Genomic DNA, 19,830 nt, shown 5'->3' on the forward strand with positions numbered 1-19,830 from the left:
GGATTAAAACCCGACTCTGCGTCAACTACATAATTTTCCATGGGAGTTTTGCCATGGATCCCCCTCCGGCATGCCACAGTGCAGGTGTTAGTCCCCTTGAAACAACTTTTCCATCACTATTGTGGCCAGAAAGAGTCCCTGTAGGTATTAAAATTTGCCTGCCTATTGAAGTCTATGGCGGTTCGCCCGTTCGCGAACATTTGCGTAAATTCGCCTAACTCCCGAAAATGTTATGTTCGCGACATCTCTAATCACTATCTGTCTTAAAAGCAGAGAGATTCAGATTTAGGAAATAGTGAATTTTTCCAAATTTTCAGTACATTTATTTATTTATTTTTAAAAATAAAGGTAAAACATATTCACTTAAATGTACCATTAACATGATGTACAATGTGTCACGAAAAAAACTGTCTCTGAATGGCTTTAATAAGTAAAAGCATTCCAAAGTTATTACCACATATAGTGACACATGTCGGATCAGCAAAATTAGGCTTGGTCATGAAGGTGGTGGGCGGTGGGCAGGGGGTAAATAGCCTGGTCTGGAAGTGGTTTAGAATTATTTTCATAATATGGTAACAATTTTTTTTTAATGTTTATTTGTAGGTGGAGACAATGCTGCAGTTTTGGTCAGGCCAGTTGTATCTTCATCTGAATGTAACCCATTGGGCAGCACGAGCACGCAGCAAGAAAAAGTCAGGATGATCACTTCACGTTGTATAACTGACGAATGCACTTCTAATCCTCCTGCATGTAAGTCATCTATTTCTGTCTTTTTTCCATTTACTTTTAGTCTTGTCCCCTGTTATTAAATTGCATTATATCATATTACATTGCATTATAGCAAAAACATTTTACAGCAGTAACACAATTATACAAGTGAAAGCAGAGAGAGAACTTTTTTTTTAAACTTCATTTTTCTACATAGGCTTATTACCAGCACAGCACCCCAGTGTTAGCCAAAGCAAATTACACAATATGCAGAAATTTTGCCGCCAATGCTGCATCATTATATTGGTGGCAGAGGGACACATTTTTGAATTGCACAGTGTGTTTTATGATACAGGCATTTCCTTTTTAAATACATATATATTACATAGAATTTTCACTTCAAACACTGCATTATTCCCTAAGTAAGTTGTCAATATCAGTATTCAGTGTGTTTGCAGAAGGGAAGTGATATATAATAGTGCCTCTGTCTTTAAATTATAGAAAAAACACTTGCAATTTTGCTAGTACCCTTTAATAATGTGTGTGTGCATATATGTGTATATACTGCTGCGCTGTGACTAAACGTCTTCCCGCTGTGCGCAGGACACAGCACAATTTGTGGCGCCAGCAGACAAAGACCAGGAAGTTGTGAGTATAGAGCCTGCACAGGGAGAGCTGCAGTCACCACTCCACGGTCCTGCTGTATTAATGAGCACTTTCAAAATGGAAGTGCTCATAAGTATTCGACCCATAAGTGCGAAAAGCATAGTATATATAAGGCTAGGTAGAGAGTGCTGGGGCACATAGATAACAACATACACTTGTTGTAGAAATATTAATAGTAGAAATCCGCTCTCATCAGACTTTGTGTAAGGACACGCAAATCTCTCAACCGCAGTCAAAGGTGTTTTCATGTTCAGTTGTGCTGAGCACTGCCCAGCTCCCGCCCAGTCTGTACACTTTTATTGTTTACTCACAAAAGGTGTAACAAGAGAAAAGGGGCCCATCACCCGACCACTTACTTCATGTAACAAGGATGCAGGAAGTTATGACATAGGAAGACAAGACACCATCATTTAGAATAGCATAGCCAGCTAACAAACACATGTATACAATAACCACTGGAGTTAACTTTATCCAGCCTTGCTCAGTGATCAATGCCAGATAAAGTTACTATGATCCTCATGCATGTTCATTTACAGGACAACGTCATTATCTCCAGCGGCTGATCAGGCGCACTAGAGGCAACAAACGCACGTTCCTTTCATATACTGTTCTCTTAACAAATGCATCCACGCCAATCCAATAAATCTGCGTCTTGCGCGGGGGCCCTAGCCGGCGTCCATACATCAGCCAACAAAACACTGCTCTGTTGAACACATCAGTCTCCCCTGGCCCACAGCCCAGTGCTTAGCACATGGACCATTCGCCGATGGAGACCTCTGCGCCCCGCAGCTGTGACAGGACATACACAGGAAGATATCCACTCTAATGGTTTACCCTGACACAGAGAGGCATGATGACAATACACAATATATTAGAAACACATCCTAATAAAATTTCCACAACAGTCCGTCCTCTTTGTCATATACTCCCCAGTGTCCCTTGTCTAATCTCGATCTTCCTCTTTTGAAAAAAAAGTCCTGAATCCATAAAACAAAACAGATGATGGAAAACAGAAAGTCAATCTTGACACGTAGCTCAAAAACAAAACTTGACTCGGATATTCTTTTCTTCGGGAGCTGACTCAGGAGGTGGTGTTTCGTGCTGGTCGCCGGCTGGTTTGGAATCCTCTGCATCTGGTCCATGGTTTGGTCTTCAGGGCATCTTGTCTGTTCGGGCTTCGGTAACTCAGTCGATTAGACATCAGGAACATCTCACTAGTGATGTCGCGAACCTAAAATTTTCCGTTCGCGAACGGCGAATGCGAATTTCCGCAAATGTTCGCGAACGGGCGAACAGCCATAGACTTTAATAGGCAGGCAAATTTTAAAACCCACAGGGACTCTTTCTGGCCACAATAGTGATGGAAAAATTGTTTCAAGGGGACTAACACCTGGACTGTGGCATGCCGGAGGGGGATCCATGGCAAAACTCCCATGAAAAATTACATAGTTGATGCAGAGTCGGGTTTTAATCCATAAAGGGCATAAATCACCTAACAATCCTAAATTTTTTTGAACAACGTGGTTTAAAACATCCAGTGTGTGTATACGATCAGGTATGATGTTGTATCGATCAGGTAGTGTAAGGCTTACGCCCGCTTCACAGACATTGACAGACCAAACTCCCCTTTTAATGCACCGCAAACAACCGCAAACAGTCCATTTGCCCAACCGCAAACTCCCCATTTGCACAAGGTTGGATACCAAGCTAGCCATGTGCCGTTGATGTCATTGAGGGTTTCTTCCTCCACCCAGCCACGTACAACACCAAGGGTCCCCGAAAGGTGAATTGAATTGATTTTTCGAACGGGGAGATGGTTAAAAAAACATCGGCTCCCTCCCCTTTGTTTGAATCCATGGTCACTGCGTCTGTGCCGTGCAATTTACTCTCACACCCGATATGAGTGCTATTTTCTGTAGTTCTCTCTTCTCATCAGTTTAATCCCTGTTACGTCCCCAATCTGGGGTCCATTTATTAAATGGATTTTTCGAACGGGGAGATGGTTAAAAAAACGCTGGCTCCCTCCCCTTTGTTTGAATCCACGCCACGGTCTCTGCGTCTGCGCCATGTAATTTACTGTCACACCCGTTATAAGTGGTATTTTCTGTAGTACTCTCTTATCAGTTTAATCCCTGATACGTCCCATATCAAGGATTGCCTTTTGTGAAAAAAAATTTAAGTCGGGTACCTTCACAGTGACAGACCAAACTCTGATACACCAAACTGAATTGATTTTAGGAACCGGTAGATGGAAAAAGCAGCTTGGTCGGTCCTCTTACTCCCAAGTTGGGGCACTGCGCGTGCACGGAGCAATGTGCTGTGACACCCTATATGAGTGGTGTCTTAACTAGTACTATTTCTATCAGTTTAATCCCTGTTACGTCCCCTATCCGGGGACGTGTGACGAATTGATTAACCATTGTCGAATTAACGAACCATTACGACATCCAGCAATAATTTAGTTCTGAGCTTTGTAATTGTTTGTATTGGAATTGATGGGGATTTTTTAAATTGTCTGGATTATTTCTAATAAACTATTAAGAGACTTTATTATGATTTTTTTTATTTTATGTATTAAAAACCCATACAACTTAAAAAAATAAATAAAAAATTAATGTTTTTTTTATGAAAAATTATCCAGCCGATCGCTTTTGGTCTGATCATAATGAAGCAACGGCCTTATCATCTGGGATGTGGCAACATTGCCAACACACTCATAGAGGTGATGATCGCTTCATTGTGATACGCAAGCCCCTTCACCACAACAAGGTAACGATCAGGAAGGGGAATTGACACTTGTATGTGCCTTCTTTTTTTTTTTTTTTTGCAGCCACAGTGCATCACCAGAGGCCAGAAAAATTAGGCATGTACACATGCCTGAAAACTAATGGTATTGTTGCAGCCGCTGTTGTAGCAGCAGCCGGAAAAATTGATGTTTTCCAGGCAGAAAGGTGACTAAAATATTATGGCTTGAACCCTAGTTGGTGGCGGAGAATTCACGAAAGTCATCCGGTATGCAGACATTAAATACAGTGTCTCCTGCTGCACTGAAGGTCCTTTCTGACAGGACACTTGAAGCGGGGCAGGCCAGAAGTTCTATCGCAAACTGGGATTGCTCAGGCCATAGGTCAAGCCTGCACACCCAGTAATCAAGGGGTTCATCGCTCCTCAGAGTGTCGATATCTGCAGTTAAGGCGAGGTAGTCTGCTACCTGTCGGTCGAGTCGTTCTCTAAGGCTGGATCCCGAAGGGCTGTTGCGATGTGTAGGACTGAAAAAGCTCTGCATGTCCTCCATCAACAACACATCTGTAAAGCGTCCTGTCCTTGCCGCCGTGGTCGTGGTAGGAGGAGGATTGCTTTCACCTCTTCCCCTGTTAGATTCCCGTTGTGCTGTGACATTCCCCTTATAAGCTGTGTAAAGCATATTTTTTAGTTTGGTTTTGAACTGCTGCATCCTTTCTGACTTTTGGTAATTTGGTAACATTTCCGCCACTTTTTGCTTATACCAGGGGTCTAGTAGCGTGGCCACCCAGTACAGGTCGTTCTCCTTCATCCTTTTTATATGAGGGTCCCTCAACAGACATGACAGCATGAAAGACCCCATTTGCACAAGGTTGGATGCCGAGCTACTCATTTCCCGTTCCTCGTCCTCACTGATGTCATTGACGTTCTGTTCTTCCCCCCAGCCACGTACAACACCACGGGTCCCAGATAGGTGACAACAACGAGCACCCTGGGATGCCTGCTGTGGTTGGTCTTCCTCCTCCTCAAAGCCACATTCCTCCTCTGACTCCTCTTCCTCACAATCCTCTTGCAGCGTTGCCGCAGGTCCGGCAAGCGATGATGACAAGGCTGTTTATGGTGGTGATGGTGACCACAACTCTTCCTCTTCCTCTTTATGCTCATCTACAGCCTGATCCAGCACTCTTCGCAGGGCACGCTCCAGGAAGAAAACTAATGGGATGAGGTCGCTGATGGTGCCTTCGGTGTGACGGACTAGGTTTTCACCTCCTCAAAAGGACGCACGAGCCTACTGGCATTGATCATGAGCATCCAGAAACGTGGCAAAACAATTCACAGCTCCGCAGAGGCTGTCCTAGCACCCCAGTCATACAAATACTCGTTGACGGCTTTTTCTTGTTGGAGCAGGCGGTCGAACATTAGGAGTGTTGAATTCCAACGTGTCGGGCTGTCGCAAATCAAGCGCCTCACTGGCATGTTGTTTCGGCGCTGAATGTCTGAAAAGTGCGCCATGGCCGTGTAGGAACGCCTGAAATGGCCACACACCTTCCTGGCCTGCTTGAGGACGTCGTGTAAGCCTGGGTACTTAGACACAAAGCGTTGTACAATGAGATTCAACACATGTGTCATGCACGGCACATGTGACAACTTGCCCAAATTCAATGCCGCCAACAAATTGCTCCCATTGTCACACACCACTTTGCCGATCTCCAGTTGGTGCGGGGTCAGTCACTGATCCACCTGTGCGTTCAGGGCGGACAGGAGTGCTGGTCCGGTGTGGCTCTCTGCTTTCAGGCAAGTCAACACCAAGACAGCGTGACACTGTCGTATCCGGGATGTGGAATAGCCCCTGGGGAGCTGGGGGAGTGCCGTTGATGTGCAGCCAGACGCCGCAGCAGAAGAGGACTCAGCTGAGGAGGTTATGGAAGAGGATGGAGTAGGAGGAGTAGAGGAGGTGGCAGTAGGCCTGCCTGCAAGTCGTGGCGGTGTCACCAACTCCGCTGCAGAGCCACGCATTCCATGCTTGGCAGCCGTCAGCAGGTTGACCCAATGCGCAGTGTAGGTGATATACCTGCCCTGACCGTGCTTTGCAGACCAGGTATTAGTGGTCAGATGGATTCGTGCAGCCACAGTTCTGCTTTCTGAAGGTAACCATGACTTTGGAGTCTAGTGGGGAATTCACGGACAAACTTTTTCCAAATCCAGACCTCAAAGGTCCCTTCTTTGGGGATGGTCCACTCTGAACCTTCAGTCCCTTGGTACCAATCTTTGAGGGGCTTAACAACTCCTTCTCCATAGATGGATTTCATGTACTGCTTGGCTGTCATATAGTCAGAAGTGGTACCCTTCTGTTCCCTATATTTCACTACACCCATGCTCAAGCCTTCTAAAAGTAGGTGCATCCACCTACAGTGTCCCGCGACACACGCCTGGACTGTCCCACGACACACGCCTGGACAGCTGCTTCTCCCCTTCGTTCGCCTCTGAGTTGCCCTAGGGTTTCTGGCACCGACATACAGACTCCGTTCACCCTAGTTAGACCTCAGGAAAAGGAGTGGCAGTGTGAGGAAAAGGGCTCTCGCTGACACACGGCAGCCCTCAGAGTCTCCTAATGAGATATAACAGCCTCGGTTTTGGCTCTGAATAGTGACCTGACCACAGGATAGGGCTTCCAATTGACCTGGAGTGGAATGTGCGCACAGGAAACACACAGTACTCCTGTGGGGAAATGGGTTACTCACACAGCTATTGGTATGCCCGGGTGATATATATCACCTTGTCTCCTTACAAAAAAAAAATCATCAACTCACTTTCCTTTGCCTATATTATTCTATATAGTCAAGCTGAAGAGCACACAAAGCCCTTTTTGCAGTGACTAATCAAAAACCTCTCACTCAGCAGCAACCCTTGAATTCAGACAGTAGTTCCCAAACAATATCACGAGACTCCCAGTACTCCCAACCAAATCTACAGAGAAGAGAGAGAGAGAGAGAGAGAGAAAAAGAAAAAGAGAAAAAGAAAGAGAAAAGAGCCAAATATGAAAAAGGAAAAACTGAATAATAGACTACAAATAAAAATGGGTTAGTAAAAAGGAAAAACTGAAAAAAACTTGATTACATCAATAAAAACCTAAAAAATAAAAATGGGTCAGTAAAAGAAAACGTAGAAAACTTCAGTTACAGGAAGTCATGCTATATACATTGAGATTCAGTAAAAAAACTAAAAAATTTACTTTAAAACAAAACCTCAAATACAAAAAACAAAAACCCTTTGGAAAACATACAACTGTATAGGACTAAATTAACAAATCAATGTCTTGGAGGGTTCACCTGAAACCGTGAGCAGGAGAATTTCTACCCACCCAGTCATTGAAATGTTGATTTGCCCAGCCCCAAACCAGCTTCAGATTCATTTTACCAAAGAAACAGGATTTAACATTACAAGGTCCCAAAACGTTTTTTTTTATTTTTTTTAGGGGAAGGGAAAAATCTATTTAAATTAGGTCTTAGAGTTAAAATGGTTTATAAAGACCTTAATTTACCCTTCTCTGGCACACAAAAATTTGAAACGCTACTGAATTCCAGGAACCAATCTCTTTCCTCTCTGAGCTTCACTTTTTCACATTTTAACCGTTCATATTGGGATTTAAAATCTGCTTCATTGGCTGTCCCTGGGTTCTCTGTCTTTGCAAAGAACCATGTCTGGGACCATTACCCCACCTTGCTGAATAAACCACTTTACTTCTAGGTGTGGTTCTGGGGTACTTAACATACCTGTGTCTGTTGCCATTAGCAACGTCACAATATCGTGCAATGTGCCTGTATTCCCTGCATGAAAAACAATGAATAGCTTGTCTCCCTGAACAATACCTTGTCTGGGCACATGGTGATTTGACTTGGTGCACAACATTAATCATCCTAGCATGACTAGATCCCACACTACTATCTGTATTGAGTCCACTTACCACAGACTCATTTGAGGAATCTTCTGGCATTGTGTTAACACTTCCAACTACTGGGTCAGACACATTGTCCATCTCCATCTCCGAGTCAGATCCACTATGTGACCCACAGTCCTCAGACATCTCCATACTTACAGCCCATACATTTCCTCTAATCCTAGACACATTACTCTCTAACGGTTGCTTCAATGACTCTGGCTGCACTAAGCACTGAGAATGTTCATCTTCTGTCCTCCTGCAGAGAGCAGACAATTCCCTTACAGCACCCTGTGCGTGCGTCAGGCTTTCAGATAACCATTCATTCTTGTTTTGGAGCTCAGTATTACACCTCACAGTACATTCATAATTAGCGCTAGCTTTAGCTGCCTGCTGGACAAGAGTTCTCAATTTACCAATTTCCACTTTTAAATTTTCCACTTCTCCTTCCAAACTCAGCTTCAGCCAACAAGACTCCTGATATTTATCCGCTATCCACCCAGCAGCAAAAATCAGAGCATACTTGCCTTTCCTTTTGCGCCATTTTTTGGTACCGATCAGGTTTGCTACACAATTCTGAGCCTGCAGCCATGGATCAGTAGATCCCTGCATAGCTTGAAGAATGGCCGCCGTGTCCTTCAACTTTTCAACTTCTTTAAAAATACTTTCCATTGCACAAGAAAACAAAACACTGGTACCAATTTCTAGGAGTTGTCCCAATACTTTTGGCACAAAACTAAAAGCACCTCCTTTCTACACTGTAGTACCCGTATTAATTATGCCAAACAAGTCTACAATTCAGTGTAACAGCCACAGATATACAAACATTAAGCAGAATCATCAACTATAGGACAATTTCACTGCTAAACTGCCACTAATGCTCACACAATGATTCCTGTATCAGACTGGTCACTGAGCTATACCATAACCAAACACTCAACTGATATCCAGCACAAAACTTACCAACACAAAATCAAACTGTACATAGAAAGTTACAAAAAGACAAGATAATTATTCTGGACAAAACTGACATTTGAGGCAAAAACAACCACATCGCTTTCCATAGACACCAAAACTAAAAATGAACCAGCTCAAACTTAAATGAATTCCTTGTTAAAACCTGCATCACCAAACTAACCAAGATGGCAGACAAAACCATGTCTTCACACACACAAAGGACATCAAAGATGGCTGACAAACCCACATGGCTTGACACAAAGGAAATCAAGATAGTGTCTACAAAATCCAGAAATAGAAAATCCAAATTAAACAAAACTGTTTCTATATTCCCTGTTCCCCACCCCCGAAGCCAGAGCAAACCTCCACTCTGCTGGTGATTTACAGGCTAACAATATAAAAATACTCTTTAAATGCTGTCTCTAATGTACAAACACTAAAACAAATTGCTGCCTCTAAAAACCTCTATAAAAATCGCCTCTTACAAAATCACAGTAATATGAAAGTTAAGAAGTTACAATAAAAAAACACAATACCCTGTACTGCTCAGCACACTATGTCATCATACAATCTCTGTACAATCAACTCAGATCCACCAAAAACTACACAACGGAAAAGCACCTACCTTGTCCTTACACAAATAGATCGAAAAACGTTCTTTTAACAAGCAGAAATTTTCTCTGACGCAGCAGACAAAGTTATAGTTTGTCCCCTTTTTCCCTGCTGTGCAGAGAAAAAAATCAGTTGAATCCTTCCAAGCTCGCCATCTGTTGTAGAAATATTAATAGTTGAAATACGCTTGCATCAAACTTTGTGTAAGGAAAGGTAAATCCCTCAACCGCAGTCAGACAAAGGTGTTACCATCTTGAATTCTTACTGAGCACTGCCCAGCTCCCGCCCAGTCTGTACACTTTTATTGTTTACTCACAAAAGGTGTAACAATAGAAAAGGGGCTGGCCCATCACCCGACCACTTACTTCATGTAACAAGGATACAGGAAGTGATGACATACAGGAAGTGATGACATAGGAAGACAAGACACCATCATTTAGAATAACATAGCCAGCTAACAAACACATGTATACAATAACCACTGGAGCGAACTTTATCCAGCCTTGCTCAGTGATCAATGCTAGATAAAGTTACTATGATCCTCATGCATGTTCATTTACAGGACAACGTCATTATCTCCAGCGGCTGATCAGGAGCACTAGAGACAACAAACGCATGTTCCTTTCATATATTGTTCTCTTAACAAATGCATCCACGCCAAGCCAATAAATCCAAGTCTTGCCTCCCTAGCCGGCGTCCATACATCAGCCAACAAAACACTGCTCTGCTGAACACATCAGTCTCCCCCGGCCCACAGCCCAGTGCTTAGCACATGGACCATTCGCCGACGGAGACCTCTGCACCCAGCAGCTGTGACAGGACATACACAGGAAGATATCCACTCCAATGGTTTACCCTGACACTGAGAGGCATGATGACAATACACAATATATTAGCAACACATCCTAATAAAATTTCCACAACGCATAACTCACAAAAAGTTATGGATATTTGGCTTGTGGGTGAATTTTCAGTATCAACCTGAAATGCATTCTAACCTTTATGTGACCTTCTCTAAACTTTTGAATGCACATGTCCAATAATTCAATGCTTCAGTACTTTTACCACAACTTACTGATCTCTAACAAGGAGCTCAACACCAAAGTTCACAACAGGTGTTTGATCCATGAATTGCCCAATAACTTTCCTGGTTCAATTAGAATTTGTATTTATACAGTCTTCCTCATCATTAGTCTTGAGCGCGAATATTCAAATAGCAAATTTTTTAGCGAATATTTTGAATATAGCGCTATAAATTCGTTATTTCGAATATTCTTTTTTTTTTTTATTGTTATATTTTTTTCTTTCCCACTTCCCAAAAGTAGTTCTTACCTGTTCTGAGGATTGCTGGCTTCCTGGCTGCTCCAGTCAGTGCCCATTGCCGCTTCTGCCGACTTCCGTGCTCATGGAGCGTCCCCATCACCATGGGAACGCCTCCATACTAGAATTTACTCTCGGATGTGAGAATTAAGTTGAAATCGCAATGCGATTAATATAACTTGAAGTAATCGCATTGAGATTTCAACTTAGACCTGGTTTACTATGGTTGGCTTGGTAGAATTAGAGAAGATGACGAATATGACGAATGTATTCGTCATATTCCTCAAAACGAAGATAACAAAATATTCTCCTTCTTCGTTTTAGTTTCGCTAATTCTAGCAATCAAATAGGAAAGTTGACTATAGAGACAGCTGTGTTTAATTCGCTATGCGATTTTATTACTTTGCTTTTTTTTTTTTTAAATAGAATAATTATAATACTTGATAATATTTTGTTATCTTCGCTTTGAGGAATATGACGAATACATTCGTCATATTCGTCATCTTCGCTAATTCTAGATATCAAACCAATAGGAAAGTTGCCTTAAGTTAAAATCGCAATACGCGATTATTTAAATCGCATATTAATCGATAACTAGAATAATGACGAATATTTGATTTTGACGAATATTCGCTATTATCGGCGAAATCAAATATGGCACCTCCCGCTCATCACTACTCATCATGATGTTCACTTTTTGACATCATGAGACCAAGACAACACCTAAGAATTGATCAACAGTACCTCGCTATTGCGAGGCTTCAACCAGGATGTTCTCAGATGGAAATTTCCACTGAGCTTAGAATATCACAGTGTGTCATCAGCAGGTTGCAACAGATACAGAGAGACTGGAAGAGTCACAGAAAGACATAGAAGTGGACGTTCCTTGGCCACATCCCACATTAATGACCGCAATGCCTTCAGGAACCGGATGATGAATATTACACAACTCCAGGCATATTTAATGGAGGTAAGTGGCAACCAAGTGCCACTTCAGACCATTTGAAACCATTTACATCAGTGTGGTCTGCGTTCTAGACGACATGCAAGTATACCTGACTAGAGTTGAGCGAACACCTGGATGTTCGGGTTCGAGAAGTTCGGCCGAACTTCCCGTAAATGTTCGGGTTCGGGATCCGAACCCGAACCGAACTTCGTCCCGAACCCGAACCTCATTGAAGTCAATGGGGACCCGAACTTTTGGGCACTAAAAAGGCTGTAAAACAGCCCAGGAAAGAGCTAGAGGGCTGCAAAAGGCAGCAACATGTAGGTAAATCCCCTGCAAACAAATGTGGATAGGGAAATAAATTAAAATTAAAATAAAAAAAATAAAAATGAACCAATATCAATTGGACAGAGGTCCCATAGCAGAGAATCTGGCTTCACGTCAGCAGAGAATCAGTCTCTTCATGCCATAGCAAAGAATCTGGCTTCATGTCAGCAGAGAATAAGTCTCTTCATGCCATAGCAGATAATCTGGCTTCATGTCAGCGCAGAATCAGTCTTCATGTCATAGCAGAGAATCAGGCTTCACGTCACCCACCACTGGAACAGGCCACTGTCACACATTTAGGCCCCGGCACCCAGACAGAGGAGAGCGGTCCCGTAACAGAGAATCTGGCCTTATGTCAGCGCAGAATCTGTCTTCATGTCATAGCAGAGAATCAGGCTTCACGTCACCCACCACTGGAACAGGCCACTGTCACACATTTAGGCCCAGGCACCCAGGCAGAGGAGAGAGGTCCCGTAACAGAGAATCTGGCCTTATGTCAGCGCAGAATCTGTCTTCATGTCATAGCAGAGAATCAGGCTTCACGTCAGCCACCACTGGAACAGGCCACTGTCACACATTTAGGCCCAGGCACCCAGGCAGAGGAGAGCGGTCCCGTAACAGAGAATCTGGCCTTATGTCAGCGCAGAATCTGTCTTCATGTCATAGCAGAGAATCAGGCTTCACGTCACCCACCACTGGAACAGGCCACTGTCACACATTTAGGCCCAGGCACCCAGGCAGAGGAGAGAGGTCCCGTAACAGAGAATCTGGCCTTATGTCAGCGCAGAATCTGTATTCATGTCATAGCAGAGAATCAGGCTTCACGTCACCCACCACTGGAACAGGCCACTGTCACACATTTAGGCCCAGGCACCCAGGCAGAGGAGAGCGGTCCCGTAACAGAGAATCTGGCCTTATGTCAGCGCAGAATCTGTCTTCATGTCATAGCAGAGAATCAGGCTTCACGTCACCCACCACTGGAACAGGCCACTGTCACACATTTAGGCCCAGGCACCCAGGCAGAGGAGAGAGGTCCCGTAACAGAGAATCTGGCCTTATGTCAGCGCAGAATCTGTCTTCATGTCATAGCAGAGAATCAGGCTTCACGTCACCCACCACTGGAACAGGCCACTGTCACACATTTAGGCCCAGGCACCCAGGCAGAGGAGAGAGGTCCCGTAACAGAGAATCTGGCCTTATGTCAGCGCAGAATCTGTCTTCATGTCATAGCAGAGAATCAGGCTTCACGTCACCCACCACTGGAACAGGCCACTGTCACACATTTAGGCCCCGGCACCCAGACAGAGGAGAGCGGTCCCGTAACAGAGAATCTGGCCTTATGTCAGCGCAGAATCTGTATTCATGTCATAGCAGAGAATCAGGCTTCACGTCACCCACCACTGGAACAGGCCACTGTCACACATTTAGGCCCAGGCACCCAGGCAGAGGAGAGAGGTCCCGTAACAGAGAATCTGGCCTTATGTCAGCGCAGAATCTGTCTTCATGTCATAGCAGAGAATCAGGCTTCACGTCAGCCACCACTGGAACAGGCCACTGTCACACATTTAGGCCCAGGCACCCAGGCAGAGGAGAGCGGTCCCGTAACAGAGAATCTGGCCTTATGTCAGCGCAGAATCTGTCTTCATGTCATAGCAGAGAATCAGGCTTCACGTCACCCACCACTGGAACAGGCCACTGTCACACATTTAGGCCCAGGCACCCAGGCAGAGGAGAGAGGTCCCGTAACAGAGAATCTGGCCTTATGTCAGCGCAGAATCTGTATTCATGTCATAGCAGAGAATCAGGCTTCACGTCACCCACCACTGGAACAGGCCACTGTCACACACTTAGGCCCAGGCACCCAGGCAGAGGAGAGCGGTCCCGTAACAGAGAATCTGGCCTTATGTCAGCGCAGAATCTGTCTTCATGTCATAGCAGAGAATCAGGCTTCACGTCACCCACCACTGGAACAGGCCACTGTCACACATTTAGGCCCAGGCACCCAGGCAGAGGAGAGAGGTCGCGTAACAGAGAATCTGGCCTTATGTCAGCGCAGAATCTGTCTTCATGTCATAGCAGAGAATCAGGCTTCACGTCACCCACCACTGGAACAGGCCACTGTCACACATTTAGGCCCAGGCACCCAGGCAGAGGAGAGAGGTCCCGTAACAGAGAATCTGGCCTTATGTCAGCGCAGAATCTGTCTTCATGTCATAGCAGAGAATCAGGCTTCACGTCACCCACCACTGGAACAGGCCACTGTCACACATTTAGGCCCCGGCACCCAGACAGAGGAGAGCGGTCCCGTAACAGAGAATCTGGCCTTATGTCAGCGCAGAATCTGTATTCATGTCATAGCAGAGAATCAGGCTTCACGTCACCCACCACTGGAACAGGCCACTGTCACACATTTAGGCCCAGGCACCCAGGCAGAGGAGAGAGGTCCCGTAACAGAGAATCTGGCCTTATGTCAGCGCAGAATCTGTATTCATGTCATAGCAGAGAATCAGGCTTCACGTCACCCACCACTGGAACAGGCCACTGTCACACATTTAGGCCCCGGCACCCAGACAGAGGAGAGCGGTCCCGTAACAGAGAATCTGGCCTTATGTCAGCGCAGAATCTGTATTCATGTCATAGCAGAGAATCAGGCTTCACGTCACCCACCACTGGAACAGGCCACTGTCACACATTTAGGCCCCGGCACCCAGACAGAGGAGAGCGGTCCCGTAACAGAGAATCTGGCCTTATGTCAGCGCAGAATCTGTATTCATGTCATAGCAGAGAATCAGGCTTCACGTCAGCCACCATTGGAACAGGCCACTGTCACACATTTAGGCCCAGGCACCCAGGCAGAGGAGAGCGGTCCCGTAACAGAGAATCTGGCCTTATGTCAGCGCAGAATCTGTCTTCATGTCATAGCAGAGAATCAGGCTTCACGTCACCCACCACTGGAACAGGCCACTGTCACACATTTAGGCCCAGGCACCCAGGCAGAGGAGAGAGGTCCCGTAACAGAGAATCTGGCCTTATGTCAGCGCAGAATCTGTCTTCATGTCATAGCAGAGAATCAGGCTTCACGTCACCCACCACTGGAACAGGCCACTGTCACACATTTAGGCCCCGGCACCCAGACAGAGGAGAGCGGTCCCGTAACAGAGAATCTGGCCTTATGTCAGCGCAGAATCTGTATTCATGTCATAGCAGAGAATCAGGCTTCACGTCACCAACCACTGGAACAGGCCACTGTCACACATTTAGGCCCAGGCACCCAGGCAGAGGAGAGAGGTCCCGTAACAGAGAATCTGGCCTTATGTCAGCGCAGAATCTGTATTCATGTCATAGCAGAGAATCAGGCTTCACGTCACCCACCACTGGAACAGGCCACTGTCACACATTTAGGCCCAGGCACCCAGGCAGAGGAGAGAGGTCCCGTAACAGAGAATCTGGCCTTATGTCAGCGCAGAATCTGTATTCATGTCATAGCAGAGAATCAGGCTTCAAGTCAGCCACCACTGGAACAGGCCACTGTCACACATTTAGGCCCAGGCACCCAGGCAGAGGAGAGAGGTCCCGTAACAGAGAATCTGGCCTTATGTCAGCGCAGAATCTGTCTTCATGTCATAGCAGAGAATCAGGCTTCACGTCACCCACCACTGGAACAGGCCACTGTCACACATTTAGGCCCAGGCACCCAGGCAGAGGAGAGCGGTCCCGTAACAGAGAATCTGGCCTTATGTCAGTGCAGAATCTGTATTCATGTCATAGCAGAGAATCAGGCTTCACGTCACCCACCACTGGAACAGGCCACTGTCACACATTTAGGCCCAGGCACCCAGACAGAGGAGAGGTTCATTCAACTTTGGGTTGCCCCGCAATATAATGGTAAAATGAAATTAAAAATAGTATTGAATGAGGAAGTGCCCTGGAGTAGAATAATATATTGTTAAGGGGAGGTAGTTAATATCTAATCTGCACAAGGGATGGACAGGTCCTGTGGGATCCATGCCTGGTTCATTTTTATGAACGTCAGCTTGTCCACATTGGCTGTAGACAGGCGGCTGCGTTTGTCTGTAATGACGCCCCCTGCCGTGCTGAATACACGTTCAGACAAAACGCTGGCCGCCGGGCAGGCCAGCACCTCCAAGGCATAAAAGGCTAGCTCTGGCCACGTGGACAATTTGGAGACCCAGAAGTTGAATGGGGCCGAACCATCAGTCAGTACGTGGAGGGGTGTGCACAGGTACTGTTCCACCATATTAGTGAAATGTTGCCTCCTGCTAACACGTTCCGTATCAGGTGGTGGTGCACTTAGCTGTGGCGTGTTGACAAAACTTTTCCACATCTCTGCCATGCTAACCCTGCCCTCAGAGGAGCTGGGCGTGACACAGCTGCATTAGCGACCTCTTGCTCCTCCTCTGCCTTCGCCTTGGGCTTCCACTGGTTCCCCTGTGACATTTGGGAATGCTCTCAGTAGCGCGTCTACCAACGTGCGCTTGTACTCGCGCATCTTCCTATCACGCTCCAGTGTAGGAAGTAAGGTGGGCACATTGTCTTTGTACCGGGGATCCAGCAGGGTGGCAACCCAGTAGTCCGCACACGTTAAAATGTGGGCAACTCTGCTGTCGTTGCGCAAGAACTGCAGCATGTAGTCGCTCATGTGTGCCAGGCTGCCCAGAGGTAAGGACAAGCTGTCCTCTGTGGGAGGCGTATCGTCATCGTCCTGTGTTTCCCCCCAGCCACGCACCAGTGATGGGCCCGAGCTGCTTTGGGTGCCACCCCGCTGTGAACATGCTTCATCCTCATCCTCCTCCACCTCCTCGTCATCCTCGTCCTCCTCGTCCTCCAGTAGTGGGCCCTGTCTGGCCACATTTGTACCTGGCCTCTGGTGTTGCAAAAAACCTCCCTCTGAGTCACTTCGAAGAGACTGGCCTGAAAGTGCTAAAAATGACCCCTCTTCCTCCTCTTTCTCCTGGGCCACCTCCTCTTCCATCATCGCCCTAAGTGTTTTCTCAAGGAGACATAGAAGTGGTATTGTAACGCTGATAACGGCGTCATCGCCACTGGCCATGTTGGTGGAGTACTCGAAACAGCGCAACAGGGCACACAGGTCTCGCATGGAGGCCCAGTCATTGGTGGTGAAGTGGGTCTGATCCGCAGTGCGACTGACCCGTGCGTGCTGCAGCTGAAACTCCACTATGGCCTGCTGCTGCTCGCACAGTCTGTCCAGCATATGCAAGGTGGAGTTCCACCTGGTGGGCACGTCGCATATGAGGCGGTGAGCGGGAAGGCCGAAGTTACGCTGTAGCGCAGACAGGCGAGCAGCGGCAGGGTGTGAACGCCGGAAGCGCGAACAGACGGCCCGCACTTTATGCAGCAGCTCTGACATGTCGGGGTAGTTGCGAATGAACTTCTGCACCACCAAATTCAGCACATGCGCCAGGCAAGGGATGTGCGTCAAACCGGCTAGTCCCAGAGCTGCAACGAGATTTCGCCCATTATCGCACACCACCAGGCCGGGCTTGAGGCTCACCGGCAGCAACCACTCGTCAGTCTGTTGTTCTATACCCCGCCACAACTCCTGTGCGGTGTGGGGCCTGTCCCCCAAACATATGAGTTTCAGAATGGCCTGCTGACGTTTACCCCGTGCTGTGCTGAAGTTGGTGGTGAAGGTGTGTGGCTGACTGGATGAGCAGGTGGAAGAAGAGGAGGAGGAAGCTGAGTAAGAGGAGGAGGAGACAGGAGGCAAAGAATGTTGCCCTGCGATCCTTGGCGGCGGAATGACGTGCGCCAAATAGCTCTCCGCCTGGGGCCCAGCCGCCACTACATTTACCCAGTGTGCAGTTAGGGAGATATAGCGTCCCTGGCCGTGCTTACTGGTCCACGTATCTGTGGTTAGGTGGACCTTGCCACAGATGGCGTTGCGCAGTGCACACTTGATTTTATCGGACACTTGTTCGTGCAGGGAAGGCACGGCTCTCTTGGAGAAGTAGTGGCGGCTGGGAACAACATACTGTGGGACAGCAAGTGACATGAGCTGTTTGAAGCTGTGTGTGTCCACCAGCCTAAATGACAGCATTTCATAGGCCAGTAGTTTAGAAATGCTGGCATTCAGGGCCAGGGATCGAGGGTGGCTAGGTGAGAATTTACGCTTTCTCTCAAATGTTTGTGAGATGGAGAGCTGAACGCTGCCGTGTGACATGGTTGAGATGCTTGGTGACGCAGGTGGTGGTGTTGGTGGTGCATCCCATGTTTGCTGGGCGGCAGGTGCCAACGTTCCTCCAGAGGCGGAGGAAGAGGCCGAGGCGGCAGCAGCAGAAGTGGTAGCAGGGGGAGCCTGAGTGACTTCCTTGTTTTTAAGGTGTTTACTCCACTGCAGTTCATGCTTTGCATGCAGGTGCCTGGTCATGCAGGTTGTGCTAAGGTTCAGAACGTTAATGCCTCGCTTCAGGCTCTGATGGCACAGCGTGCAAACCACTCGGGTCTTGTCGTCAGCACATTGTTTGAAGAAGTGCCATGCCAGGGAACTCCTTGAAGCTGCCTTTGGGGTGCTCGGTCCCAGATGGCGGCGGTCAGTAGCAGGCGGAGTCTCTTGGCGGCGGGTGTTCTGATTTTGCCCACTGCTCCCTCTTTTGCTACGCTGTTGGCTCGGTCTCACCACTGCCTCTTCCTCCGAACTGTGAAAGTCAGTGGCACGACCTTCATTCCATGTGGGGTCTAGGACCTCATCGTCCCCTGCATCGTCTTCCACCCAGTCTTGATCCCTGACCTCCTGTTCAGTCTGCACACTGCACCTGTGTTTCGTCATCATCAGAGACGTGCTGAGGTGGTATTCCCATGTCCTCATCATCAGGAAAAATAAGTGGTTGTGCGTTAGTGCATTCTATCTCTTCCACCCCTGGGGAAGGGCTAGGTGGATGCCCTTGGGAAACCCTGGCAGCAGAGTCTTCAAACAGCATAAGAGACTGATGCATAACTTGAGGCTCAGACAGTTTCCCTGATATGCATGGGGGTGATGTGACAGACCGATGGGCTTGGTTTTCATGCGCCATCTGTGCGCTTTCTGCAGAAGACTGGGTGGGAGATAATGTGAACGTGCTGGATCCACTGTCGGCCACCCAATTGACTAATGCCTGTACCTGCTCAGGCCTTACCATCCTTAGAACGGCATTGGGCCCCACAAAATATCGCTGTAAATTCTGCTGGCTACTGGGACCTGAGGTAGTTGGTTCACTAGGACGTGTGGCTGTGGCAGAACGGCCACGTCCTCTCCCAGCACCAGAGGGTCCACTAACACCACCACGACCATGTCCACGTCCGCGTCCGCGTCCCTTATTAGATGTTTTCCTCATTGTTCCCGTTCACCACAATTTTGAGAATGGCAAATTTGGGAATGCTTTTTCAACCCAGAACAAAAAGTCTGCTTTTACGGTCACTACAAATAACTTGACCAGCTAAAACTGTGCAGATTTGGTTGAATAGAGATGTGAGACCTGTTTTTTTTTTGCGCTGTGTGACAGTTATAGGTTTAATCACAGAATGACACTTCTATCAGCACGCTAGCGTGTGTCTTAGGTTTTTCTGAATGACACTATCAATAACTTCAATGTAAGAT

General features: G+C 46.8%; 1 protein-coding gene across 1 annotated transcript in view; it reads left to right on the plus strand.

Annotated features, from left to right (window-relative positions):
• Nucleotides 1–498: 498 nt before the first annotated feature.
• Nucleotides 499–19,830, plus strand: part of LOC121002255 (phospholipase A2 inhibitor 25 kDa subunit-like) — a 62,279-nt gene continuing 42,947 nt past the window's right edge. The window contains exons 1-2 of the mRNA XM_040433942.1: nucleotides 499–514; nucleotides 604–750. Coding sequence (XP_040289876.1) covers nucleotides 499–514; nucleotides 604–750 — 163 coding nt within the window. The remainder of the gene's footprint in view (nucleotides 515–603; nucleotides 751–19,830) is intronic.

This window comes from Bufo bufo, chromosome 1, assembly GCF_905171765.1.
Source record: "Bufo bufo chromosome 1, aBufBuf1.1, whole genome shotgun sequence".
Lineage (NCBI taxonomy): Eukaryota > Metazoa > Chordata > Amphibia > Anura > Bufonidae > Bufo > Bufo bufo.